At 37.6% G+C, this 27,618-nt stretch overlaps 3 protein-coding genes across 5 annotated transcripts in view; 1 reads left to right on the top strand and 2 right to left on the bottom strand.

The window, feature by feature from the left end:
- LOC127434931 (AP-1 complex subunit beta-1) overlaps positions 1 to 5,961 on the bottom strand; it is a 79,059-nt gene extending 73,098 nt beyond the window's left edge. Inside the window, exons 1-6 of one of the 2 annotated variants that reach the window (XM_051687985.1) lie at positions 5,850 to 5,961; positions 5,359 to 5,413; positions 5,114 to 5,219; positions 3,227 to 3,362; positions 2,606 to 2,851; positions 1,146 to 1,336 (exon numbers count right to left, since the gene is read on the bottom strand). In XM_051687985.1, coding sequence (XP_051543945.1) covers positions 1,146 to 1,336; positions 2,606 to 2,851; positions 3,227 to 3,362; positions 5,114 to 5,219; positions 5,359 to 5,395 — 716 coding nt within the window. In that variant the 5' untranslated portion in view covers positions 5,396 to 5,413; positions 5,850 to 5,961. Of the gene's footprint in view, positions 1 to 1,145; positions 1,337 to 2,605; positions 2,852 to 3,226; positions 3,363 to 5,113; positions 5,220 to 5,358; positions 5,414 to 5,665; positions 5,798 to 5,849 lie in introns of those variants that run through there. The other variant, XM_051687990.1, reaches the window with a different exon arrangement.
- Positions 5,962 to 6,660: 699 nt separating this feature from the next.
- Positions 6,661 to 12,280, top strand: LOC127434956 (peroxisome assembly protein 12-like). 2 transcript variants are annotated; one of them, XM_051688011.1, is made up of 3 exons: positions 6,661 to 7,040; positions 8,119 to 8,648; positions 9,639 to 12,278. In XM_051688011.1, exons 1-3 carry the CDS (start codon positions 6,915 to 6,917, stop codon positions 10,027 to 10,029), a joined length of 1,047 nt encoding a protein of 348 aa, XP_051543971.1. In that variant the 5' UTR covers positions 6,661 to 6,914; the 3' UTR covers positions 10,030 to 12,278. The 2 variants fall into 2 exon arrangements, with proteins under 2 accessions (XP_051543971.1, XP_051543981.1); XM_051688021.1 differs by having other exon boundaries at positions 6,906 to 7,040; positions 8,091 to 8,648; positions 9,639 to 12,280.
- Positions 12,281 to 16,196: 3,916 nt separating this feature from the next.
- The window catches only part of LOC127434964 (protein orai-2-like), a 13,170-nt gene continuing 1,748 nt past the window's right edge, over positions 16,197 to 27,618 (bottom strand). Inside the window, exons 4-5 of the mRNA XM_051688034.1 lie at positions 27,324 to 27,559; positions 16,197 to 21,817 (exon numbers count right to left, since the gene is read on the bottom strand). Coding sequence (XP_051543994.1) covers positions 21,245 to 21,817; positions 27,324 to 27,559 — 809 coding nt within the window. The 3' untranslated portion in view covers positions 16,197 to 21,244. The remainder of the gene's footprint in view (positions 21,818 to 27,323; positions 27,560 to 27,618) is intronic.

Raw genomic sequence — 27,618 nt, 5'->3', positions numbered from 1 at the left:
CATAGAAGTAATTCATATGACTCCACTGTTTTGAAGTGATCCAATCAGTTTTGGGTGAGAACAGACCAAAATGTAATTCCTTTTTACTATTAATCTTGACAGCAGTCTCCGGAGCAATCGTGACTTCAATGACGCTTCCTATAGTGCCATCTAGTGCTCTGCGCATGCGTCACTTGGATGGATTACATGGAAGACATGGATTAAACAACTGGAGTTGTATGGATTACTTTTATGCTGCCTTTATGTCCTTTTTGGACCTTCAGAGTTCTGGCCACCATTCACTTGCATTGTATGGACCTACAGAGCTGAAATATTCTTCCAAAAATCTTAATTTGTGTTCTGCAGAAGAAAGTCCTACACATCTGGGATGGCATGAGGGTGAGTAAATGATGAGAGAATTTTCATTTTTGGGTGAAATTATCCTTTAACATCATAATATACTATACACATTTCTACAGATTCTACAGAAAGTAAATCCAAGCCTCAGTTTCCTCTCACAGGCTTATTCCAAACATATATATTTCTCTCTTTATAAGGGTCTGAAAAGGAAATCAAATATCATGTGCATAAATTAGAGCCTCCGACTAGCTAAATATGGAGTAAGTCTCATCTCCAAATTGAAATATCATCTTGAAGTAGGTCTGTAAGAAAAAGCGATAAGCATTCCCATTTTTTCTCCTGCAGTGCAGTTCACAATCTTTAAATAAAAACTAATACGATTACACATCAGGGCTAGAGTATATAATTCATCTTCTTCAGCTGATAATCAAAGTGCAAGAACCAGCATGTTGACATTTACTGGTTGGAAAATGAGAGGTTTAAGCCATCAGGGCAAGTAACACAGTCCTTATAGAGCCTTTCATTTAGTTTGTTACTTTCTATGCAAATTAACAGTGACAGGACAAAAAGAAAATTTGCCTGTCAGAAGATTAACTGATCCAGACTTTTGAAGGATTCAAAAACATTGAGAGATAAACAAATTCTTCCACACAAAACACTGGCAAACACTGTCTCATAGTAACATGTTCATCTAACCATGTCTATATCAGTATTTTCTACCAAAACAGCTAAATTCACTCTCCATAATCACACATACACCTATCAAGAAGGTAAATCAGTGCTTATGAGAATTCTTGGTCCCTCACCTCTGGGCCTCACGCTCGTCTTTGGGGTTGTAATTGGACAGGCAGTCCAGGATGAAGATCTGGCCCCACTCAGTGCACTCATTGAGGGCCGTCAGGAGCTTGTTGATGTTCTGAGGATTCAGATCCAGAAGGTTGCTGTTGGGGTGTGATTCACTGATCTCAGAAAGAGCAGCAACTGCGTTAGCCACAACCTATGAAAAATTCAGAAAAGAGTAAAGGTTAGTAAGTTTAGAAGACACTACTATCCAAAGCAACTTACAGTACATTTATAAAAGGGACAACCCCCATGGGAGATACCTGATGTTAAAGGAATAGTTCACCCCAAAATGAAAATTCTCTCCTCATTTACACACACTTATGCCATCCCAGATTTGAATGACTTTCTTTCATCTGCTAAACTCAAATGAAGATTTTTAGAAGAATTTCTCAGCTCTTTTGGTCCTCACAATGCAAGTGAATGGTGACCAGAACTTTGAAGCTCCAAAAACCACATAAGTCAGAATCCAGTGGTGTAATCCATGTCTTCAGAAGAGATATGATAGGTGTGGGTGAGAAACAGATCAATATTTAAGTCCTTTTTTACTACAAATTCTCCTCCCTGCTCAATCTCTCTTTAACTTTCACATTCTTCTTCTTGTGTTAATGGTAACACACATTCTTCATGCATATCACCACCTACTGGGCAGGGAGAAGAATTTCTAGCAAAAAAAGACTTAAAGATGGATCTGTTTCTTACCCACACCTATCATATCGCTTCTGAAGACATGGATTAAAACACTGGAGTCGTACGGATGACTTTTATGCTACCTTAACTTGCTTTTAGGCACATCAAAATTGTGGCACCCATTCACTTGCATTGCGAGGACCAACAGAGCTGAAATATTCTTCTAAAAATCACAATATGCCACAAACCCTGAGTTACTATGAATGCTGAAGAGAAGTGTAAGCTCTAAAATTTGAAAACAAAGCAAAGAACATGGACAAATCTATTTCTTATATCACTAAGATGCACTGCCCAGCTCAAAACATCAGCATCAACAACTTATATCAGCTAAATTCCAGGTTTTGTCTTTCTTTAAGGCAGAGGTGTGATAAAACAAAGCAATAAGCCACTCGAGTCAGTAACAGTGATTTTAACCCATGGCTTATTGCTTTTATAAAGCAGCAACAACAGCAATATTATATAGACACAAAATTAAATTGCATTAGTTACATTTGTTTGCTAATAAATATTAATTATGCTAACTGTAAGTTGTTTGTGGTTGGCAAGCACTGTAGCAACATAAAACAGAATTAATACAGAATGTGCGTTTATAGTCATTTTACAACAGCTTTGAATGTGGCTCATCCAATCACAATTAAGTGTCCGAACTATTTGTTTTATAAAAAGGCCTTTGTGCTATTTTGTCTCGCCTAATACCACAATATTCATTAAATAAAATGACAAAAGTTTGTCTAACCATGGGGTTGGAGTCAGCGATCAGGTCCCTGAGAGAATCCAGGAAGCCCTGGTCCTCCACCATCTGGGCGTTTATGTCATGCAGCTTGGCCACACACACTGCTGCAGTCTTCCTCACATAGGGGTCTTCATCCTTCAAACACTTCCGTAGAGGCTCACACAAGTACTCTGTGATCTTATCCACACGGATGCAGCCCATAGTGCGCACAGCCAGAGCTCGGATCAGTGGGTTTGGATCCTCACAGTCCTGAATGAGGCAGAGTGCAACGTTAGACAATATGAAGGAATTGCACAAATCAATACTGACAACAATTGCATGCAAACAATATGTTAATAAATAATTTGGGTTTTCATGTTGTTTCTCACCAAAACCTATCATATGCCTTCAAAAGACTTAGAATATGATGCACAAGTTGCATGGACTACTTTTATGATCCTTATGAAGCTCGAAAGCAGAATCACTTTCCGCTACCATTTTATTAAAAAGAGGGACTGGGATAATCTTGAACGTTTCTCCTTTTCATTTCTGTGTGAACTATTGTTTAAGATACCGCAATATTCAACATTAACTTCGGATCAGATTGATCCAAACTCAACTAATACCAATAACAGAAAGTCTTACCTTGACAAAGCTGTTAACGGCCATGATGGCCATGTCAGGCTGGCTCTTGGCATAGTTCATAAGGTACAGGTAGACCAGTTTCTTCAGCTCCAGGTTATCAGTCTGCATGCAGTTCACCACATCTGGAAATAAGGAACTAAAGAAGCATGTTAAAATATGAGCTTAATTCTCATCCTTATATTAATCACATATGTAATACATCACAATATCTTTTCAGCTTTACAATAACATGAGAAGTGGCATTACAAAGAGGCAAGGAAGCACCTTTGGTTATGTAAAGCCGGAGCTACACAATTCGATTTTGACCGAGGGTGTCACACATGCAGACTGTTTTGCTGAGATCTCGCTCTCTTCAGTCGGAGGTATGACAAATTCTAAGTCCCTGTCACGTGGAGCTCACCGGAATAACAACAGGAGTACCATGAACAATCGCAATAGAGTAATTTAGGGATTTTCCAGACCTGTAGCTTGCTTGATTTGTGCTGAAACAAAACATTTTAGGTAAAATTTTCATAGTGTTTATTTTAATCCATCATTAGTTGCTTTTGCATTATTTCAGATTTGAAAAGTACCTGTTCTCATGGTCAGAGCTCTCTCGCTCTCTCTCTCCCTCTAGTGGCTGAATACTTGCACACACACTTACACACAGAAAGAGTGAAGCCACATTTTTATGTCAGAAAGTTGCAGGCTGTCCTACCTGTGTCTGTTTTGGCACTATCTAAATGAGACAAGCGATCATGAAGATCGATTTGCATTTCTAACATACAGTAGCTACCAAAAGGCTGTATTTGCTTATTTTGATGATGAATTAAAGTGACGAGCTGACCTACAGATTCCTTCTCCATCCAGGTAATCTCGGACCGATTGTTTTGGTGCGGATCTGAGTGCAATTGCCGTGTTCTTATATGCCTGTATGAACTGAACCAAGGGAGAAAATGTACCAGGTTCCAAAACAATTGTTCAAAACGAGCCAGGTATGAAAACACCCTTAGGAAGCAATTCATTGAGTAACATACTTTGTAAAAGTGCGTGATTGTGCATTTATTTAACCCCTCGAGACATGCCGCAGAACGTGTAAGTCCATATGCTGCTTTCAGTGAGTAAAGAAATTACGTTCAATAAAAACAGACTGTAGTGTCTCCTCTTTTCTAAAGTCATTTTAGTAAAGGAGAAAAATGCAGGAAAAACACTCGGTGACAGAATCACTATGCATTACAGTTAGTATTTGTGATGATTTGCAGCTGAGTGCGATGAAGCGACATTCAGATCAGCTTGACGTCTTGTCAGTTCTACAGTAAAAGAAGAAGCTCAATGGGCACTTGACGAGAACACAAGAGCCCACCCCGGCAACAGAATGATTTTTTCAAGCAAGTCTGATGTGCTTTTACATTTTTTAAGCCATTAACTCAGCAGGGAGTCCAGAGCTGATTTACATCCTCCCGCTGGCGGACGCTAAAGGCGGTCGCACACCGGCCGAGAAGCGCCACGCCGCGTCGCGGCTAGGACAAAGCACAGGTATCAAACACGGGGCACGTCGATACGGTTCAGGTTGCAGACAGTACACACAAAAGTTACCAAGGTTTTTCCCTTCTTCATGAATGAAGAACGCTAAAGTAAATAATCTACGTCCTTTGATAATGATTTGGGTTTAATTTAATGGAAAATATGCGAGTTGCGCTCTGTGGTGTGGCAGAAATTTGAGCAGCCTCCGGAGTCGTAGCTGGGCACTGCCAACAGATGGCGGTGGCGGAGGTGTGCATACCTTAATGTGCACTTCATCTCCCTCCGCCTGGCCAGCGATTATGTTAATGATACTCACATCTGAAAATTACTGGAAAAATCGGCTAGTGTGGCACCAGTTTAATGTTGCGAAATGAGCTGCCATACCTGACATCCTTGCCCACTGTCATAGCTGCGATGACTTTCTTCACCGCCTCTTTCCTCTTCTCCTTCTTCTCATTATTCAGTTCGGCCTTCAGTTCAAATATCTCACCTGAAACACAAGTGCAATAACATGATAAGTGCTCATTCGATATGGCCGCTGCTGATACTAATATCAAGAGAGCAAGGTGCCTGTTGGCTGATATAATGATATTGCTAACATAATATACTTTAATTTAACAAACACTTGCCTTTTTTGTTCGTGGTGAAGTACTTTGAGTCAGTCATTCTGACAGCTTCTCAAATCTGAAATTACATAAAGCATATTGACAGTCGAAATTTTGCTGAAATCAACAACCTTTGACAAGGTCTATAAGCAAAAAATAAATAAATAAATAAATAAATAATAAAATTAAAATAAAAAAATCACCTAAAACACACTTTATTTGCACTTAGCAATTTCATAAAAATGTCATATAGTTCATATGTTACATGAATAAACACAGAAACAACTGATGAGTGCAAACAGAAACAATGTATGTCATATGTAATGTTTACCTCAGATGTTTAATGACTATTAGATGTATTAATTGGGCGTGACACTGAAATGGTCCAGCAATGCTAAGCTAGTGAAAACCCTGGAAGCAGGAACATTCTCGACTGAATTAACCCGTACAACCTTCTGCCACGCCCGACTTATATTTCAGACAACTGACTGAAACACTAAATAACAGATACCCACCGAGGATGTTTGAATCGACGAGAGAGATGAGAATATTTGGTTAATGGAGATGGAAGATGCGGTGAATGACACAGATTGGTCGGCGCTGGAAGATGGAGCGCGCACCCGGAATAACGAAATGAAGAACTGTGTTTTTTATTTATTTATTTACTTTATATGTGCTTTTTTCATATTTGATTTATTTAGTGTTGTTGTTTTATATTTATAAATGTTTATGTGTTTTGTTTTCATTAATTTGTTCACTTGTTACTTTTTTGTTGTTTTAGGAAGGCTCTTTGCTGAACTGTTTCTAAATTCAAAATAAAAGCACATTTGTTTTTTCATTGTAACCAAGTGAAGACCATTTCAAATTATGTATACAATTAAACAAAACCAAAATAGATATGTCAAACCTATGATTTATTGGGAAATTGTAAATATTTGGTATGAATATTGAGAAAAAAATATTTTGTTTTGAATAATGTAATGCGTTAGTAAATGTTTTTTTTATACATAAATGTAGATTCTGAAAAACACATCCCAGCTACATGTTTTTAAAATGGAGCTGTCCCTGTATTTTGATGCAGTAAAAAGGATGACAAGTCCCCAAACAAAACATTTATATTTTCTCTCCTAGTAGTACTTTTTATGTTATTGTAATGCTTTTGTTGCACAAGTCGGTTTATTTTATTATCACTCTGTAATGACAAATATTTTTGTAATAATGTGCCTTTTTGTTGTAGGTTGGCAGAATCTGATTTAAAAAAAAAAAAAAAAAAAAATGAAGGGCGGAACGAACACGCGGGAAGATGTTGGAAGCCGGAGGAACTTCGCTGTTACAACGGGAATGGACTGGATTAACAGGAAAGGGCGATTGTGATTTTTTTTCTTTCTTTCCAGTTTATTCGTACAATAAGCATTTTTTTTTTTTTTACTTAATTAATTTTTTGAAACTTCGGCCAGAATTTTGTCAAAAAGATAAAAATGGACGTTGTAAAAGAGTTTAAAAATGCTGTTAAGCACTTGTTGTTGTTATTTTAACTGTTAAAGTTTCTGCTCGCAAACCGCTGTATTGCTCCAGCTTTGATGGCTGAACGAGGTGCACACTTGACCACCGCAGCTGCAGCTGAAGACAGACCGTCAATATTTGAAGTTTTAGCTCAGGACTCTTTGATGAATGCTGTCAAACCTGCCTTACTGCATGCTGTGAAGGTATTATCACTCATTCATATGATCTTGTGCATGTACTTGAGACATTTGACATCTTAGCGTGGCTTAAATGATTTTTACTGAATCATCCCGATTCATTATTCACTTTACAAAGATTGACTATGGTGGCCCAGAGGTGCACAACACAACAAAATTATAAAAGCAAATTAAAGCTGCAAACACAACGAAACTAAGCCACAACAACATTTCACAATTTGTGTCTTAATTGTGTTGTGTAACTTAATTAAGACACAACACCACACAAATTAGGTTCGTTGTGTTGTGTCTTAATTTTGCTTTGCTGTGGCTTTTCCATTGTGTTTTCAGCTTTTATAAGCTTTGCTAATTTTGTTGTGCTGTGCACCCCTGGGTCAACGTAGATGACTTTTTTTTTTTTGCAAAATTTTTGTAATGACCCTTAAAAAAAAGTACAGTGGTAGTACCATGGAACAGTAATTGTATCAGATGGTAATATCATGGTACTTTATGTACACACCTACTCATTCTTGTTTATTACTAGTATTTTCCACATTTTAGAATAATAGTAAAGTCATCAAAACTATGAAATAACACAATCAGAAGTATGGGAATTATGTGACCAAAAATGTGTCAAAAAATTCCAGATATTTTAGTCTAGACTTCAGCATTTACACTCTTAACCTCATGAGGGACCACCTGGGATGCTTTTTAAAGAGTATGGAAGGAGGTCCCATGAATGCTGGACACTTATTGGATGCTTCTTCTGTTTAACTCAAATGACTTTTAGTTTTGTTAAGAAATTCATATGTAGACCCAATTTATATTTCTCTAGAAAACTAATTTCAAGCACTGAAGCATAAACATTTAGATAAAAAGGTTTTAAAGATAATGACATATAAATTCAGTCGTGTGTCCAAACTTTTTACTGGTGGTGTTTGCCATTGATAACCATTTGCATGTACCATGGTATTTACGTATGCCAAGGTACTTCAAGGAATACAATGGAACTACCATGATACTTGCCCAAGAAGCCATAACCATGGTAGGACCAAAGTATTTTATTTTTTTTTGTAGTGTATAAAAGCCACGCCATTCTCCACAGATCCTCGCCATGTCTCACCCTGCTCGTTATGGAGTTCTTTGGAGGAGGGTTGATGAGATTTATAGCATCCTGGATTTGCTGTTGCAGCAGCATTTCCTCTCCCACACCAGCGCCTCATTTTCAGAGAACTTCTATGGTCTGAAGCGTGTAGGAACAGACAGCACACGTCCTGCCCACTTGGGACTCCACCACAGACAGCACTGGCACTCCCTGCTCCTCTTGGCTCTCCTACCTTACCTTCACACCAAACTGGAAAAAATCTTGGCTCGACGGAGAGATGAAGATGATTTTTCTATTCGAGTGCCACAGTCCTTCACACAGACGTTGTTCAGAGCTTTTTTGGCCGCGTACCCTTTTGTGTGCATGGCCTGGAATGGCTGGGTCTTCTGCCAACAGCTTTTGTATGTCTTTGGCAAAACACAGACACATTCACCCCTTTTGTGGCTGGCAGGGGTTAAATTGTCATACCTCACAGCTCATGACATCCGCAGCTTGAAGCTATCAGACCCAGCACTGAGCCCCAGTCAAAGGTACATTTATCATATACATTTAATTGCATAGAAATTGCACTTAGCGATTGCAATATCTATATAATAATTCTTAATTTCTTATACAGTAGAAATTCATTGGTCCAAAGGTGTGGGAACTGCTTAATGCTTAATTGTCTGGAAAATGTATAAAAAAAATTTGTCAAAACAAATTTTAATGAAAATATTACAATGCAAAAAATCTTTAAGGCCTTAAAGTCTTAATTTTCTTTATGCAAAGTATAATTTCTTAAAGGAGAAGTTCACCTAAAAATTGTATGACTTGCTTCTTCTGCTGAACACAAGTGAAGATTTTTAGAAGAATATCTCAGCTCTGTAGGTCCATTCAATGCAAGTGAATGGTGGCCAGAACTTCAAAGCTCCAAAAAGCACATAAAGGCAGCATAAAAGTAATCCAAATGATTCCAGTGGTTAAATCCATGTCTTCTGAAGCTATGTGATAGGTGTGGGTGAGAAACAGGTCCTTTTTTACTATAAATTCTCCTCCCCGCCCAGTAGGTGGCCATATGCAATTATGCAAATCGGCAAAAACAAAAGAAGAAGAATGTGAAAGTGAACGTGGAGATTGATAGTTAAAAAAAAAAAAAAAAAGGACATAAATATTGATCTGTTTCTCACCCACACCTATCATATCACTTCTGAAGACATGGATTTAACCACTGGAGTCGTATGGATTACTTTTATGCTGCCTTTCATTTGTGCTGCCTTGCTTCAAAGTTCTGGTCACCCATTCACTTGCATCGAATGGACCAACAGAGCTGAGATATTCTTCTAAAAATCTTCATTTGTGTTCAGCAGAAGACAGAAAGTCATACACATCTGGGATAGCACGAGGATGAGTAATGATTTGATTTTGGGGTTACATTTGGGGACATTAGTAAGATTTGTGCAGTTCACCCTTATGCGCATGGCGAGTATGCTACAAAATATTTAAACATTTGCTTAAAGCATTTTTTCCTTCTTTTGTTTTAGCATTGGAAAGAAACTCCAGCACCTGATCTCTACAGCAGTTGGTGGTGTTGCTGTGTCTCTTTCAACCAGCCTCTCGATCGGAGTGTTTTTTCTGCGGTTTCTAGAGTGGTGGTATTCATCAGAGAACCAGAGCACTGTTAAGGCCTTGACCTCCCTTCCAACACCTCCACCACCTCTACACGTTCATAGCCAGGACACTTCACACACACATATTAAATTCTGCCCGCTCTGCAGGAAAGTGCGCACCAATGACACTGCGCTTTCCACTTCAGGCTATGTGTTTTGCTACAGGTGTATATACGTGTATGTCAAAGCCAACCACAGATGTCCCCTTACTGGCTGCCCCTCTGGACTGCAGCACCTCATTAAAATATACAAACCTGATGGATAGACAATCAATTCTGTATAAATCAGATCCTATTCATTTTATTCCAGATGCCTTCCCATGCACTAATACAGATTCTCTGATAATACATAATTATTACCCATTGCCCAGATGAACTGTTTTCTGTTCCAGTTTTTATCCTAAAAAATGCTAACATGTTTGTGGTATTAGTTCACTGTGAAGTGGTTATCATCCATTAATTTGTTAAATATGTAAATATTTAATTTGACTGTTTACATACACTACCGGTCAAACGTTTTGAAACACTTACTCATTCTTTATTATAATTTTTTTTTTTTTTTCACATTTTAGAATAATAGTAAAGTCATCAAAACTATGGAAGAACATAAATGGAACTATGGGAATTATGTTGTGACTAAACAAAATCCCAAATAAATCAAAACTGTGTTATATTTTAGCATCTTCAAAGTAGTCACCCTTTGCCTAGAATTTGCAGAAATTTACTCTTGACATTTTCTCAGCCAACTTCTTGAGGTATCATTTTCATTTTAATCATTTTAAACAGTATTGAAGGAGTTCCCATCTATGTTGGGCACTTATTGGCTGCTTTTCTTTATTATTTTGTCCAAGTCATCAATTTCAAAAACATTTTTTTTTAAAAAAATGTTAGTTTTATATTGAAATAAATTAATATGGTGGCACAATTATATTTTTGTCTACAAAACTAATTTCATACATTTAAGCATACGCCTTCAGATCAAAAGATTTTTAAGATCATGAGAAACATTTCAGTCAAGTGTTTCAAAACTTTTGTCCGGTAGTGTATGTATACCCTGTTAATCATCATTGCCAGCTCTCATCTAATGCAAATACAGCTCTGTGCCGAAACATTTTTGGTGCATTTTTCTCTTGATCTCATGCAACATTACCTCAGAAGGAAGTCCTCTATTTCAAAATTATTTTTAATTGAATCATTATACTAAAACTGTGTTGATTAAAACCTGACCTTGGAGATACTGTAGCGCGCACAGTCTATTCCACATCCATATTTACCCTTTTAAATGTTTGAGATTTGCCATGTTTCACGACTGTGGCTTTTAAACTCAAATGAGGTCTAATTAAGAAATATTTAAGATGAGGTATTTATGCTTGGAATGTACAAAATAAGTACAGTATTTTTAGTCCAGTACCTAGAATGCAACATGGCTTACTAATAATTTAATTTAGCCAAATCCAATGCACTTGTAATGTGACTATGAAATAGCATTATTGGCCAAGTGTGATTGCACACAATAGGAATTTGTCCTCAGTTATAGAAATGTTAGTACTTGAAGAACCAAACCCAACGGTTATTGAAGTGCACATGAGACTTTCGTGACAGTTGGCCCAGCTAATTCATTCTACATAGTTTCCATCTGCTTTATTACAATCTTGGTAATACATTAAATATAGCAACATGTCAAAGCTTATGTTCTTATATTTTGTTTCTTGCATCATTTCTAATCAAAAATATTTTTCTGCAAAACAGAATAATTAAACAGGTCAGAGCATCTATACAGAGAATAACTGGACTGAGTCCCAAACCACATACTGTCTGAGGACGTACTCTGTTTTAAGAAAGGCGCACTTCTCGGTCGGTAACAGTACGTTCATTAGGTATGCATGCAAGCAGTAGCGAATCCTGGCAGAGGCGATATAGTCACCTAATGCGACAACGCACAGAGCTCGCAAGATCACGATGGGAGAAAGGGGCCCCGAATTGACAGGCTACTCAGCCTTAAATGCTCTATATGGTTAGGATAATGGATGTTCATAATGCATTCTTACATTCTGAACAAACATAAAATAACCATGATCAGCAGCATAGGTACACCATAACACAGGATCGCCTCAGTGGTCTTGAGAAAATTAGTAGCAACCATGTGATTGCTGGGCAGAAATGTCATAGTCATTAATGATTTTGCATCAACGAAAACTAGGAGGGGAGGGTTACATTTGAAATGCGGGATTAAGTGTAATAGCACAAGCAGCAATCTGTAAGTATTCTGCCATTTTCTTTATTTATTGACTCTTTAATTTGTGCAATTTAAGTTATGTATATACTGTATAATTTAAATGTTAATATAATTTGCTATATCTATATACAGCTCTGGAAAAAATTAAGAGATCACTGCAAAATTATCAGTTTCTCTGGATTTACTATTTATAGGTACGTTTTTGAGTAAAATGAACATTTTTGTTTTATTCTATAAAGTACTGACAACATTTCTCCCAAATTCCAAATAAAAATATTGTCATTTAGAGCAATTATTTGCAGAAAATGACAGGAAATGGCTAACGATCTAGAATGAACTCAAGTGAACATTACAGAGAACCAATTGACTAATTAATGACTACCAACCAGATGGATGCATCTCCAGAGAAAGGCTGTTATGCAAACATTTGCTTCTGCCATGCTTACATACCTCTGGATGTTGTCTGAAAAGACAACGCTTTTCAGGTTTTGGGCACAGCCTATGTAGTTTTCCAGTGACTAGACTCACACTTCATCATCGTTAGCCTGTGGCATAAGGCAGCTTCACCTGTATTTGTAATCATGCCCTAGGGATCATTGTGGTAATTTACAGAATTAATTAGTGTCACTGAGTCAAAAGAGACAGTAACAGGTAGGTCTTTAAGGCTTTACTGTATAAATGCTTATCCACATAACTGTGACTCATCATTATACAACACAGTAGGGAGATTCTCCTCGACCCCCTACATTTTCCTTGCACCTAGATGGATAAACTTCCTTATTTTCTTGAATAGACAGAGCAAATTTCCACTGGACACAGAAATGGCTCATCAACATACAAGGTTTAAAGTAAACAAAATAGGTTGTTTATTTGACATACATTAACATACAAGTATAGACAGAGTGAAAAGAACATGCTACTCAACAAAATGTTTCTATAATACTTGGCTACATATTCTAAATGGAAAAACCATTAGCTTTCACACAAGAGATTCATTTCTTTTCTCTACTGATAGTGTGGCACAATGCATCAGAATTATCAAAAATGACCTGAGCATTTATTTTCACATACACAAAACAGAGCAAAGTGCTTTTTAAAGCTACCTAACACCATAGTACAAACTAGTAATTTTGGTCAAAGTTTCTTTGTTTAAGCGTTCACACATTGCAGGTGTGAGTCCCAGTCAGCCCATATAAGCCTGTGCGTTAATGCGCCACTGTGTGTTACACACGTAGAAGCACTAAGCACAATGCCTTCAGCGCAATGATATTAAAAACTATCAATATTTACAGCATTGCTGTTTTTGCAGTTGAAATTCTTTGTTGGTGGCAAGGCATGACATGAAGCAAGAAATGAAGTCTGCATACTCTGAACACAAACAGGACACACAGATCATTTCCATGGACTATACTACAAGTGCACTTCAAAGTTTCTCAGTCCAGTTAAGGCAGGCAGAAATTGGTCCGACTTCATTCCCACTGGAATGTTTTCCTCAAATTGATTTGTAACAAATATGAGAGTATTTTGAGACTGACACGGGACTGCCAACTTGCACTGTATAACACAGTTCACATTAAACAGTTGCAGCTTGGCATACAGTGCAAGCTCCTTTGCTTTTCTCAAGTATTTTGTAACTGTACCCATTTAAAGTAATTTCTTCACATAGGTCAAAAAATATTTGTTCCTGGTTATTCTGGGTTATTATCATCAACAGTGTAAACTACTTGTAACAATGCGCACATACCATTCAATGGGCCTTGTGTGAAATATGGACAAAATCTACATCTTTTGTGCTTGACAAGTGACAATGCGTTATACATTAAATGCAAAATCATTAATAAAATATAAGTTACATGAAACATACTGTAAGTGTGCACTGTGCAATGTTAAAGCATCTACAATTCACACTCAAGCTAAAAATATTGCACTACATAGTATGAGCAATAGTTCTTTCATAGGTAACAGCTAAAGTGAATCCTATATGGTTATTGAGGAAAATGCAGGCACAACAATTCTGCAGTTAATAATATTACAGTACTGAGATCAATGATCAAACACAGACAAACAACAATAGTGGGGTGAATCTCAGAACTGTCAAGAAATGTCCGGGTCAACTTCACCCCAAAACATATTCTGCAAAAAGAAAATAAACCTAATTTTAGGACCATGAAAATGTTTTGCATTGTAACATTTTTCAGCACAATTAAGCATATTCACCCCATTCCAATTCTCATTGTCATAACTGTAATATATTTGACAATAATTGTAAAGTTCATTTGTAGGAATACATCATGTTAGTATTTGTTGTACTAAATATAATTATCAAGATGTTTCTCACTACAGTTATGTGGAAAAAATGTTTGTTTTTGCACATTATGGAAATGAGAATGATTTTTTTTTTTAAATCCGAATTTAGCAAAAAGTCGTGAAAACGCTACAATGCAAAAAATTTAAAGGGATAGTTCACCCTAAAATGAAAATGCTCTCATTATATACTCACCCTCATGATATCCCAGGTGTGTATGACTTTCTTTCTTCTGCAGAACACATTTAAAGAAAAAAAGAAAACTATCTTTGTTCAGCAGGTCCTTATAATGCAAGTGGATGGTGATTTCACTTTTGAAGCTCAAAAAAAAACAACAACAAAAAACACAGGCAGTCAGCATAAATATCATCGATATGACTCTATCGTTTAACCTAATGTCTTCTGAAGCGATACAGTGGGGGAAATAATTATTGAACGCATCAACATTTTTTTCAGTAAATATATTTTTAATGAGGCTTTTCACATGAAATTTTCGCCAGACATCAGTATTAACTCAAGAAATCCGCAAATGTAAAGAATTCAGAACATTAAAGTCCATAAATAAAGTGGAATGACACAGGAAGTATTGAACGTATTGAACACGCTAAGAAAAAGCAGTTCCCCAAGACAAGGTAAGGCAAGGAACTAACTGAAATCCGTAAGTAGTTAGAAAGTAATTATACTTCCTATCTGTGCAAATTAATATCAGCTGGTTAGTAAATTGATGGTCTATAAAAAGGCTTTTCATTACCAAGGTGTCACGCAAGAAACATCTCATGATGGGTAAAAGCGAAGAGCTCTCCCAAGACCTTTGCAAACTTATTGTTGTGAAACATGTTGATGGAATCGGATACAGACGTATTTCAAAACCTCTGAATCTTCCAGTAAGCACCATTGGGGCCATTATCCACAAGTGGAAGCAACATCACTCCGTCATCAACTGGCCACGCACAGGAGCTCCTCGCAAGATTTCTGACCAGGGAGTCAGAAGAATAGTCAGAAGAGTAGCCCAAGAGCCAAGGACCACTCGGAAAGAGCTCCAGAAACACTTGGAGGCAGCAGGTACCATCGTCACAGAGAAAACAATAGGCAATGCACTCCACCGCCATGGCCTCTATGCACGCTCACCCCGCAAGACTCCTTTACTAAAGAAAAGGCATGTCAAAGCATGTGTAGTCTGGTCAGACGAGAGCAAAATTTAACTTTTTGGCTATCATACTACACACTATGTTTGGAGAAGAAATGGCACTGCACATCACCCTAAAAACACTATACCAACAGTGAAGTTTGGAGGTGGAAGCATCATGGTGTGGGGCTGTTTTTCATTGCATGGTACTGGCAGACTTCATATAACTGAAGGAACAATGAATGGAGCCCGTTACTGGGAGATTCTTGAGAATCTGCTGCCATCCACCAGGATGATGAAGATGAGATGTGGGTGGACCTTCCAGCAGGACAACGATCCAAAGCATACAGCAAAGGAAACTCTCAGTTTCTCTCAGTTTCAGAGAAAAAAAAAATCAAGGTGTTAGAATGGCCCAGTCAATCACCTGATTTGAATCCAATTGAACATTTGTGGAAAGAGCTAAAGATCAAGGTCCACAAGAGGGCCCCCCGGAATCTTCAAGATTTAAAGACAATATGTTTAGAAGAATGGGCCAAAATCACACCTGAATACTGCGGCTGATTAATTTCTTCATATAGGAAGCGTCTTGAAGCTGTCATTACAAACAAGGGCTTCTCCACTAAGTATTAAATAAATTTCAGTTAGTGTTTTCAATACTTTTTTCCTGTGTCATTACACTTTATTCCACATAACTTTATTTATGGACTTTAATGTTGTGAATTCTTTACATTTGTAGATTTCTTGAGTTAATACTGATGTCTGGTGAAAATTTCATGTGAATGGCCTCATTAAAAATATATTTACTGAAAAAAATGTTGAAGCTTTCAATTCTTATTTCCCCCACTGTATGATTGCTTTTGGTGCGAAAAAAGATCAGTATTTAAGTACATTTTAACAATAATCCAACGCTTTCTGTAAGCTTCAGGGTGGAGTTCAAGCACTCTCTCGTGACCAGTGGTGGAAAGAGTACAGATTTTTTTTCCTTAAGTACTGCTACTGAAGAAATAATTCACTTGAGTACAAGTAGAAGTACTGAGAAATATTATGACTCATGTAAGAGTAAATAAGTAGTTTGCCGAAAAACTACAAGTAATTTTGTTACAAGTTACTTTATGAAAATGATACTATATATAGTATTGTGACAGATCACTAACTCTTATGAATGAGGAAGTGGGGGATGGGGATGTCAGCTCCAAATTAACTTTATTTTACAATATGCAATGGTTTTGCTTTTCAGCACAATATACAGGAATGCACACAGACACTGCTGCGTGCATATCTCTCCCCCACCGTGACTCCAGCTCTAAATCTAAACACAAACCAAACAGCTGTTAGAGATAATTTCCAACAGGTGTCAATCCTTACTGTTCTTCCTCTCCCGGCCTCGCTCTCCACAGATGTCGCTCAGCCACGCCCACATCACCACATACCCCTATCGCCTGACTCAGGCCAGGGAGCCATCCGCCAACGACCTCAGGACAGCCCTCAGATGCTGCAGTCCAATCATTACTGTAAATAATGATATCATCCAGATAGGCAGCGGAATAAGCAGTGTGCGGTCAGAGGATTTGGTCCATGAGCCGCTGAAACGTAGCCAGGGACCCGAACAAACCGAACGGAAACATCACAAATTGGTGTAATCCGAACGGTGTGGAAAATGCCGCCTTTTCACGGGACATGGGAGTTAAGGGGATCTGCCTTCGTTAAATCCAGTGTCGAATAATAACGAGCTGCGCCTAACCAATCGAGCAGTTCATCAATCCGAGGTATTGGGTACGCATCAAATTTAGACACCGCATTGACTTTTCTATAATCCACACAGAGCCATCACTCTTCAGAACCAGCACCACCGGGCTAGCTCAGTCACTGTGGGATTCTTCTATTACCCCATATCTAGCATGGTCTTTAATTCTTCCTCAACCACTTCTTTTCTGTGCTCGGGTAATGGTAGGGACGACTGCATACCACTACCCCTGGGGTCATTTCGATATGGTGCTCTACGAGATTCATATGACTGGGGAAAGGCAAGAACACGTCGGAGAATTCTCCTTGCAACCTGGCAACCTCCGTGACTTGTGATGGTGAGAGGTGGTCTCCGCAAGTGACTGGGGTGACTCGATCGGTAGCTTTTAAGTTCACCTCCGGTTCCAGCCCCTCCCTCTCCAGATCCAATGTCGCCAAAGTCACGGGAACCGCCTCTCTCCACGGTTTTAGGAGATTGAGGTGGTAAATCTGACATGCTTCGCCTCTATCTGTTCGTTTAATCTCATAATCGACTTCCCCAACTCGCCGTGTGACCTCAAAGGGTCCTTGCCACTTGGCGAGTAATTTAGAGCTCGATGTGGGGAGCAATACAAGGACTTTATCTACCAGTGTAAATTCCCGTAGCCGAGTACCCCTATTATACAGCTGGATTTGATGTTCTTGAGCCTGGAGGAAATTCTCCTGTCTTAATTGCCCCAGTGTGTGGAGTTTTGCTCTCAGGTCAAGAACGTATTGAATTTTGTTTTTGCTGTTTGAAGGTCTCTCCTCCCAATTTTCATTCAAGACATTTTTGTTCTTGAAAGAAACTGATGCTTCCTTTCACCAAGGATGCATTGAAGTCATTAAAAATACTACCAAAATAATTAATAGCTAATTACTATTAGGGTTTGAAGTAATTGTTTTAAGTGGTATTTATTAAATTTCTTTACCCGTGATGGCAAACATGTACTGTGTCACCTATTCCTTACAAAAGCATTCTAAAGTGCTAATTTGGTACTCAAGAAAATTCTTATTATTATTATTAGAACAATTGAAAATGGTTGCACTACCATGCGGAAATCACAGTACAGTGGGTTTTTTCCCCATTTGCTGAGGTATTGAGTTCTTACAAGTTGCTTTACACTTGCAAGTCAAATTTTTGTTTTAAAAATAGGCAAAAAGAAACACATTTCTCCTGAAATTCTATTTTCTCCTGAAGTCTATTGTTTTAGAGAGATGAAGGCTATTTCATGCATTACTGTTTTGAAAACATAACTCCTCACAGGTCCTAAACTAGCAGTTTCTAAATGCCAAAGACCTGCATTGCTGCAAGAAGATTCTTGGACAAACAGAACATTTTAAGAATTCATCATTTATTTAAATAGAAATAGCCATTTGTAACATTTTAAATGTCTCTAAATCGTCTCTAAACTACATAATGTGCATGTGACTGAAACACATTCCTACTTCAGGTTTATTCTCATTCATGTATGTCCAAGTATTTTGGCTATAAAGTTAAGATACTGTACAAAACTAATATAATGCAATATCATATAGGAGGAAATTTATCCTCTATGATATTGCAGCAATTATCCAGATATGGGACGAGATTATTAATCAAACTGTTATCAACTCCTACATGTCAACTGAATAAAATAAGGCAAAAATAAACATTTCACACAGTGTTTAGTGAGCGACATGACTGATTCAAACACTAAAAGTGGTTGTTCTGCATATGTATTATTGTATTACAGTTATGTATTACAGTTACATTATGGTTATTTAACATATTGAGATATTATTATTAAGTAAATTGTAGCATTTGGTTACATTATAATTTGTGATATTTAACGTTCTTTATATAACATTCATCCCTTGCGCACTTTTGGCCTCTAGCGGGTGAGGCTTTTCAGACAGATAAACAGCAGCACAGGGAAGGGAAGTAGAGTAGTACAGCACCGTGAGCAAGAGTGTTACCCGCTAGGACAGTTTATTTTGAACAAGAGGTTATGGAATTTAATGCGGGAGTAAAATACCGAACTGATGCAGACTGATAGAAGCGGAGAGCCCGTTTGTGCGCATAATGGTGTGAGGAACCGGACGGCAGGGGGAAATAATGTTCAGTGAAAAGTCAAAAGAAAACTGCAATGTATGTAATTGTAACTATATCATATATAGATATTATTAATAAAACACTGGAACTCGTGGCATGGGCATATTTTGGGTATATTTTTGTCCAGAGTCCCCGTTATTTTCCGACAGTATTGGCATTGTCTCTTTTCTAAGGTATTTAAAAGTTTGTTTTTGACATATAATAGAAAGTAACAAGATATCCCCACATATGTCAAACTACATTGTGTTAATGTTAGACACAGTTAAAACATTGCCTACCTTAAAAACAAGTGACGTTTGATCAGTGGTTAAACGTGTTCAGACGGTTCCCTCGTACCTGAATGAACGGCTCCTTTCCAGAATAAAATGAAACATGCAGAAAATCATAGTATTACAGTTCTTGTAAAGTGACAGGACAGAAAGTCTTGAAGAAGCTAGAGAAGAGAGGACACCGGCGGCGGTTTATGCAAGCTGCTCATGATGCTGTGCCCTGTGGGCTTCCGTCAGGTGAGCACACCGCGTTTTAAATTATAAACAGATTTAGTGCTTATAACTTTCTTCTTCCCAAAAATTCAGAAATATGTATTTTTTTGAACCTTATAATTGTGGTGAAAAATAACTGTTGAATACTTATTTTTTAATAAACTCAAGTAAAAGTACTATTATTTAATTATACTTAAAGCAGAAAAATTTGAAACATTTACTAAAGTAATGTAACGAGAGTAGTTGTAATTTGTTACTTTCCACCTCTGCTCGTGACGTATTCGCGATGCCAAGATACGGACATAATCTCACGTTCTACACTTGGTTGAGATATCCAGGATAAGCACTCAAACGCACCATTGTGAGTAAAGAAACAGATGAATATAGATCTAAACCAAAACTAACCAAGCTACTGTACAGCATTCCTCCTACACAGTGGTAAACAACGCAGCTCTTTTGGCTGTGACGCACGTGCGTCAGTTCTCGCGTGTTTCAAATGTCATTGAGATTACATCACGTGCATATCGCTGCAGAACGGAAGCATGATTTAGAGTTAAAAAAAAGTACTTAAATACATATCTTTTTCACACCAAAAGCTATAGCGTCACTTTAGAAGACATTAATGTAACCGCTGGAGTCGTATGGATGACATTTATGCTGACTGTCTGTGATTTTTGGAGCTTCAAATGTCGAATCACCATCCACTTGCATTTAAAGGACCTACTGAGCTGAGATATTTTTCTAATTTTCTTCAAATGTGTTCTGGTGAAGAAAGAAAGTCAGACACACTTGAGATGGAAAGAGGGTGAGTAAATAATGATAGAATTTTCCTTTTTGGGTGAACTATCCCTTTAATGTTCCAAAATAGTCTTAAATTTCTTTTGACTTTTAAAATATGACCTGGACATTTCTTTGTGAGACTGACCCAATGCGTGCAGCATCCTTTTTTATTTTATTTATTTATTTATTTCATCAAACTGAATCTCATACAGGCATGTATATTATAAAAGCTGTACATTTCAGTCAGACATACTGGCAGTGACTCTCTGTAGAGTAGCTCTGATCCTTAATGGAACCAAGACCAACACTAGTTGTCACATTCATTCGGCCTAATTTATATGTGGCACAAAATTGCTCCAGGCTTGCTCAGAAAGTTTCCAATAAACACAAAACAGGCTAATGATATTAAAGCACGCTGCTCTATTACATTCATTTTGCAGAGGTAGGAAAACAGAAAATGGCACATAAAGACCACTCCAAATGACCTACAGCCTAAAGAAATATAAATAAATAGCCCTTGCTGTTGAAATTTCCCCCTTTTCTGAAAAGCTTTCTCAGTTTCTAAATGGACAATCCTTCCACCAGGCAACAAATCATCTCTTCTCAAAAAAACTCAAAAAGAAGACGGGATATAATGTGCTTGAAAGCTTGAAGAGTCAAGCAATGAAACATTGCCAAAAAGAGCATGGCCAGATCTCACACTGCTTGCAAGCCTCGCTCATGGCCATCAAGCTGCACCTTGATCTTGTGCAGTTCCTCGATCTCCTGGTGGTGCCGCTCTGTTTTGTGCCGCAATAGTGAGCGGTAGAAGTGAATGGTGAACACCACAAAGATTAATCCAACGGGCACCATGATGATGGTGGAGGCCAAGGCCGCTTGCCACCCGCTGTACCCGGGTTGAACTGCAGGGGTGCTACAGTTCTGCTTCAGGGCTGCCAGGACTGACACAGATTGTGCTCCAGAGTCAACTGGCAAGAACTTTATCCAGCAGAGGAGCACCACCTCTGCCAGGAACAACAGGATTCCCAGGGCAGTGGAAAAGCCCCAGGCGAGTTCAATATAGTGGTGCATTCTCTCGTGGGGAGATTCGGAGACGGAGTTGAGGTTGTGGATGTTGCTAACGGCTTCGACATTGGGCAAGATGCATGTACTGATGAGTAGCGCGAAGAGGTGGACAGCAACCAGCACAGTGGTGCAGACGCTGAAGGCGATAAGAAGGACTCGTGGGTAGTTGTACTGCATCTCGAGTTGCACCTCCACCATGGCCACCTGGTCATGATCACATTATGAAGTGGAAAGAGGTTGGTAGAAATTCTGTTATAATAAGGGGCTGTTCACATCTAACACATTTTTGTGTATGTCTGCGTCTGTTTCTTTTTAATGTTGCTATTTTTATTTTTAATGCTGCTGCTATGGGGTTTCACTGAGGGAGTGAAAGTAAATTTGGCATCATTATTTCTTTTGACTTCTGTAATCCATCTACTTTTTTCTTCTTTTGGAAAGTCAAGGAAACGTAATAGTGGATTTCTTTTTTTGCTGTTAAAGAAAATAGGAACGCAAAAATAATGTTTGCTATCAAGGCCGTAACCATGTTTTGAATATTGGGGGGGGACCAAACCATTTTGGGGGTGGGGGGTCACGGGTGTTGAGGTCACAAATATAATGGTCCTTTTTGGTCCTTTAATATAGTAAAGGTGCTGAATGCAATAATTTTCTGAATAAAGGCTTAAAAATGGGATAAGGGTCCAAAATTGTTTAATTTTGGGTTTTAAAGATGTATTTTAAAAGTCCACACAGTACAAAACAAACACAGTGTTTGCATTGCTAGCAATTTGCCTGTTTTTGTCATCTTTTCTCTCTTTTGTGCTGTCTCAAAGAAAAGATAAATATAATTTGAATCTCTTTTCATCACTGATGTATCTATAAAATGACATGACTGTGTCAGCTGGCTAGCAAAAAGAAAATATACAAAATTATTTACTGCTCTCAAGTTGTCCCTCATTGTTTTTTCCTCCCAGTATAATCTTAACACAATATTTTCTTCAAGATTCCTAATGCTGCTCTCTTCCATACAAAAACAGTTCATATTGAGCACTGCTGTCAAGGCCCAAAGAAAAAAAAAATATTATTAATATACTATAAAAGTAGTCCATACAACACATAGCTGTTGTATGGCCCCAGAAAGCTTGGAATATAATGAACGAGTCATATGGACTACTGTTATGATGTCTTTATACTGAACCTTTAATAGTCCTAACTATAAACTGTTATTCTATGGAATAGAGCTGCTTAAAATATCTATTTTTATGTTCCAAGAAAAACTAACAGCATATGGGTTTTGAACATCAAAAGGGTGAGTAAAAGTACATTTTCCATTCTTAGGTGAACTACTCCTTTAACTGGTGGCTCATTTTTTTTAGCACAAACCTGACAAGACATCCTCAAAATAAAATGGTCTCTTTTAAAAGCAGACTCTTAGGGAGATGCTGTACAAAATTCAGAATTGAAGACATAAAGAAATTATTTCAAAAATCTTAAATTGATTTTAAATTATTACCTAATAATATTTGCATTAAAAATATGACACTGTCCTTGCCACAACCTAAAAACTCAATTGAAGTCACAAGTCACAGGTCTTACCATGTTCTAGTTCTGATCTGGGTTATAACGCTCTACTTTGTGTTTTTTTATATAGATAATTTTCTTAGACAATGTCAAGTGAATTTTCAAAAAAGTTCCTTCAAAAGCTTCCCAGATAACCACTTTCATTCAATTCCTTTACAATATACACACATTCACTCTTTGTCTTAAGCCTGACATGCTGAAAACTGCTCCGTTAATGTTCTCACATTCACAGTTATGAATGACTTACAAATCATGTACTGTACATATTTTCAATTCAAAACTGTGAATTTCACCAAATGGTGAATAGTTTGCACCCTTGGAAATTACAGTAGGTCTGTACAACAATTCAATAATAAAACAGTGAGCAAATATTGCATGTTTAGTTATATACTGACATCTTACATGACACAAACACTCTTAACCTGAACTGCTGACACTGATGCATTGCACTGGGATAATCCACAAGGTTACCGCTTGGCATCTTAAACTTGAGTCCCGCCTTCATCAATTTGATTGGCTATCACATATGACACTGACAAGTGGTTATAGACTACTGAGCGCGGTAAACATTTAACTTTTTTTAAACCATTATGTTATTCCTGCAACAACTTAATGACAATTAGACAGTGGTGCATAATGAACTGCAGCAGAACAGCAACAAGGACATCAATTACTGGGGGGGACTTGTCCCCCTCAAAATATATTGTGGTTACGGCCTTGTTTGCCATGGTCTCCCATGTACCTCTATAGAAGTTTACACCACTTTAGTTTACTTCAGCATTCCAAACCCGGAAATGTGAAAAAGGTCCATAAACACAAACTAATTATCCCTCAGATTGCAAAAACAAACAAAAACTGTGTTTACAGTAATGCACTTACAACAGAAGCCTGTGGGGCAAGGCATTTTGGAGAGTTTAAAAGTAGAAATGAGCAGCTTGTATTTTTGTCAAAGGACTTAAAGGAACAGTTCACCCAAAATGAAAATTCTCATTATTTACGCACCCTCATGCCATGATTCCAGGTGTGTATTCTTTCTTCATCAGAACACATTTGAAGAAAAACAGAAAAATATCTCAGCTCTGGTGGTCCTTAAAATGCAAGTGGACAGTGATCAGACCTTTAAAGGTCCAAAAATCACAGACAGTCAGCATAAACGTCATCCACACGACTTAAGCTGTTAAATTAATGTCTTCTAAAGTGACAAGATCGCTTTTGGTGCAAAAACATCAATATTTAAGTACTTTTTAACTATAAACCATCACTTCCGCTCAGGGATATCATGAGGGTGAGTAAATGATCAGAGAATTATCATTTTTGGGTGAAATATTCCTTTAATGTTTATTAATTCTTCCTCAAAAAAAAAAAGGCAAAAAACTAAAATAAAAAATAAAAAAGTGTGTTGTTGAGTAGTGAACTTTTGTTGTACTAGTTGTACTTTTAGCTTCCGTGGCTATTTTCCTATAAAGTTTTTAAGGTCTATTTTCACTAAAAACTTTAAACTTTGTTAAAAATCTTTTCAAAGGTGTCAGCTGAATAAAACAATTTCCTCAAGGAATTAAAACCAGCATGATCCAATAAAATATGCTTCAGAGACAGTGGTCTCTGGTATTAGGCACATAAAAGTAAATATTTTCCTGATATTAAAGGGGTCATAACATGCCTTTTTATTATTTTAATATGTTCCTTGAGGTTCACTTATAATATTAGTAGTTTTTTTTTTGTTTTTTTTACACAAAAACGTATATTTGTAAAACATGATAATTTTCCACCCTCATTGTGACCCTCTGTCAGAAACACTCGGTTTTGGTGCTGCTTCTCCTTTAAGACTTGACAGTAAACGCCCACTGTTATGAATGGCTCTCTGTTCTTGACTGACCTGCTCTCTCTACTTGCCATCTCACTGCTCATCGCTACTGGGCGGGGCTACAGAAGTAATAAGGTAAAAGTAGGTGTCGACGTGTTGTTGTGAAGGCGATCAGATGCAAATGTCTACCAAAGTGTGACATCACAATGTAGAGGAAGTAGAGAACGAGTCATTTTGGTAGCTTGGTTTCAACAAATACTCTTTTGCAATGAGGAGGAAGTTTTGAGTTCTGAAACTTATGGTAAGTTCTTATAGTACAATGATCTCTTACATTTTAAAAAATGGAAAGTCTCAAGGAAAATTTGATTCCTCATGTCAAGACCCCTTTAAAAACTTATGTGTAAATCTGGAGTGTCCTATTCGGCAGCGGGTACACATTTCTGGTTATGGGCTACTGATGAAATTAATGTGGGTGGGTTTTTCTCCATGTAAACAGTCCCTTTCTGGTGTCTTTGCACGTATTATGTGAAAGTTAAAGGGTTTACTGGTTTACATGGTCATGACAGGACATAGATATAACTGTCTACAAACAAGGTTAGTAAGTAAGGGATAATGTATGGTCAGCTCATTATCACAAAATAAACCCTGACAGGTAATCAGGACCCCGACGGCAAGCAGACTGTACATTAGCCTGCTTATTACATGGCTACTAACCAAATAAATAAATACATGGACATAAAACATTGATTTGCATTGAAATTATGTGAGAAAAAATAAATAAATCGCTGAACAGCTGAAATCCACCTCCGGTTTGAGTTATGTTGGTGTTTATTTTGTGAAAATGACCGTCTGACTGCACATGATCCAGCTTATTACAAGCCTATTTGCCAAATAAACAAATAAATGGACATGAAACATTGATTTGCATTGAAATTATTTTATAAGGTTACTTGTAGAGATCGCACGGTGATCCGAGAAGTAGGTAAGATGACTCGCAATACCGGATGAGAGGTCTGATACTTGGATGTGCGGCTGTTACTCAGAAATATCAGACCACTAGATGGCGAATCGAATCAGAATAGAGTATTTCAGAGAGCCATGTAATAAGCAATTTTATCACTCATCTTAACACATACAAAGTTCAAATCTTGTGGTCATACTTTCAAAACAGTATGCATTATTTTGGTGCAGTGTTTTGCCCCATAGATTTCCGTTTTAAGTACATTACTGTAAACAAGATTTTTGCTTGTTTTTACAATCTTGGGGACAAGCTGGATTTATTTTCTATGGTAATAGCATGCCACAGATACTGTCGATAGAGCTTACATTTTATCGAAACCGGAACTTTACTTTAATTGTTCATGGATTGTAAGCTGATTCAATTTGATTTGTAGCACAGTTGTAAACATAGAATATGAGACCTGCCCAAAAGAGGTTAGTATTTTACTAGAGTTTCACAAGACAATGATTCAGACAATCTTATCTCAAAACCCATCTGATGCAATGAATTTCAGTAGCCTGAATGCTTTGTTTCAGTTTTAACAACTATTTCCTGATACAAGTTCTAAGAATTGCATTTTAATAACAGCCACATACATTTGATGGCTCCCAGGGATAGTTCACCCAAAAATGAAAATTCTCTCATCGTTTACTCACCCTCATACCATCCCAGATGTGTATGACTTTCTTTCATCTGTAGAACACAATTTAAGATTTTTAAAAGTATATTTCAGCTCTGTAGGTCCATACAATTCACGTGAATGGTGACCAGAACTTTAAAGCTCCAAAAGGCACATAAAAGTAATCCATACGACTCCAGTGGTTTAATCCATGTCTTCTGAATGCGATCTGATCCGATTTTGGATGAGAACAGACCCTAAATAGAACTCCTTTTTTTCACTATAAATCTTGACATCATCAGTCTCCTTGGCGATCATGATTTCAAGCTTGATTACACTTCTAGCACTCTGCACATGCGTCAAACACTAGGAAGTGTAATCACGCTGGAAATCTTGATCGTACCACAAGATGTACATTGACAAGGGTGTTATATTTTAGTCTGTTTTCACCGAAAATCTATTGGATCATGTCAGAAGACATGGATTTGACCACTTATTGATAACTTTTATGCTGCCTTTATGTGCTTTTTGGAGCTTCAAAGTGCTGGTCACCATTCACTTGCATTGTATGGAACAACAGAGATAAGATGTTTTTCTAAAAATCTTCATTTGTGTTCTGCAGAAGAAAGAAAGTCATACACATCTGGGATGGCATGAGGGTGATAAATGATGAGAGAATTTTCATTTTTGGATGAACTATCCCTTTAACACAGAATGTAATACTGACCATTGCAAAGCCTGACAGCAGGGCTGAGGTTCGACTGGAGGCTTTGAGCTTTGCCCTGCTGAGGTAAAGTTTTCTCCACGAGAGAGCCTGGACAGAGTGGTGATTGGAGGTGACCAGCTCCAGATAGCTGCGACGAACCCAATCTCTGTAATCCATTCCGCCACCATCCTGCAGCCTGTCGGAGTACCCCTGAGCTGGGGAACCCATTGGCACATTGAGCTCACTGCTCATAGTAACTGAAAATAATCGGTATGTAGAGTTGATCACAATTTCACATTAAGATTACACAATGCAA

Source organism: Myxocyprinus asiaticus, chromosome 4 (genome assembly GCF_019703515.2).
Source record: "Myxocyprinus asiaticus isolate MX2 ecotype Aquarium Trade chromosome 4, UBuf_Myxa_2, whole genome shotgun sequence".
NCBI classification, from domain to species: domain Eukaryota; kingdom Metazoa; phylum Chordata; class Actinopteri; order Cypriniformes; family Catostomidae; genus Myxocyprinus; species Myxocyprinus asiaticus.
The sequence above is the reverse complement of the archived record's forward strand: the minus strand, read 5'-3'. Positions and strand labels throughout refer to the sequence as shown.

Coding starts and splice junctions, on each gene's coding strand:
- LOC127434956 (XM_051688011.1), top strand. CDS start 6,915: ATGGCTGAACGAGGTGCACACTTGACCACCGCAGCTGCAGCTGAAGAC. Junction 7,041..8,118: donor CCTTACTGCATGCTGTGAAG/GTATTATCACTC, acceptor CATTCTCCACAG/ATCCTCGCCATGTCTCACCC. Junction 8,649..9,638: donor GCACTGAGCCCCAGTCAAAG/GTACATTTATCA, acceptor CTTTTGTTTTAG/CATTGGAAAGAAACTCCAGC.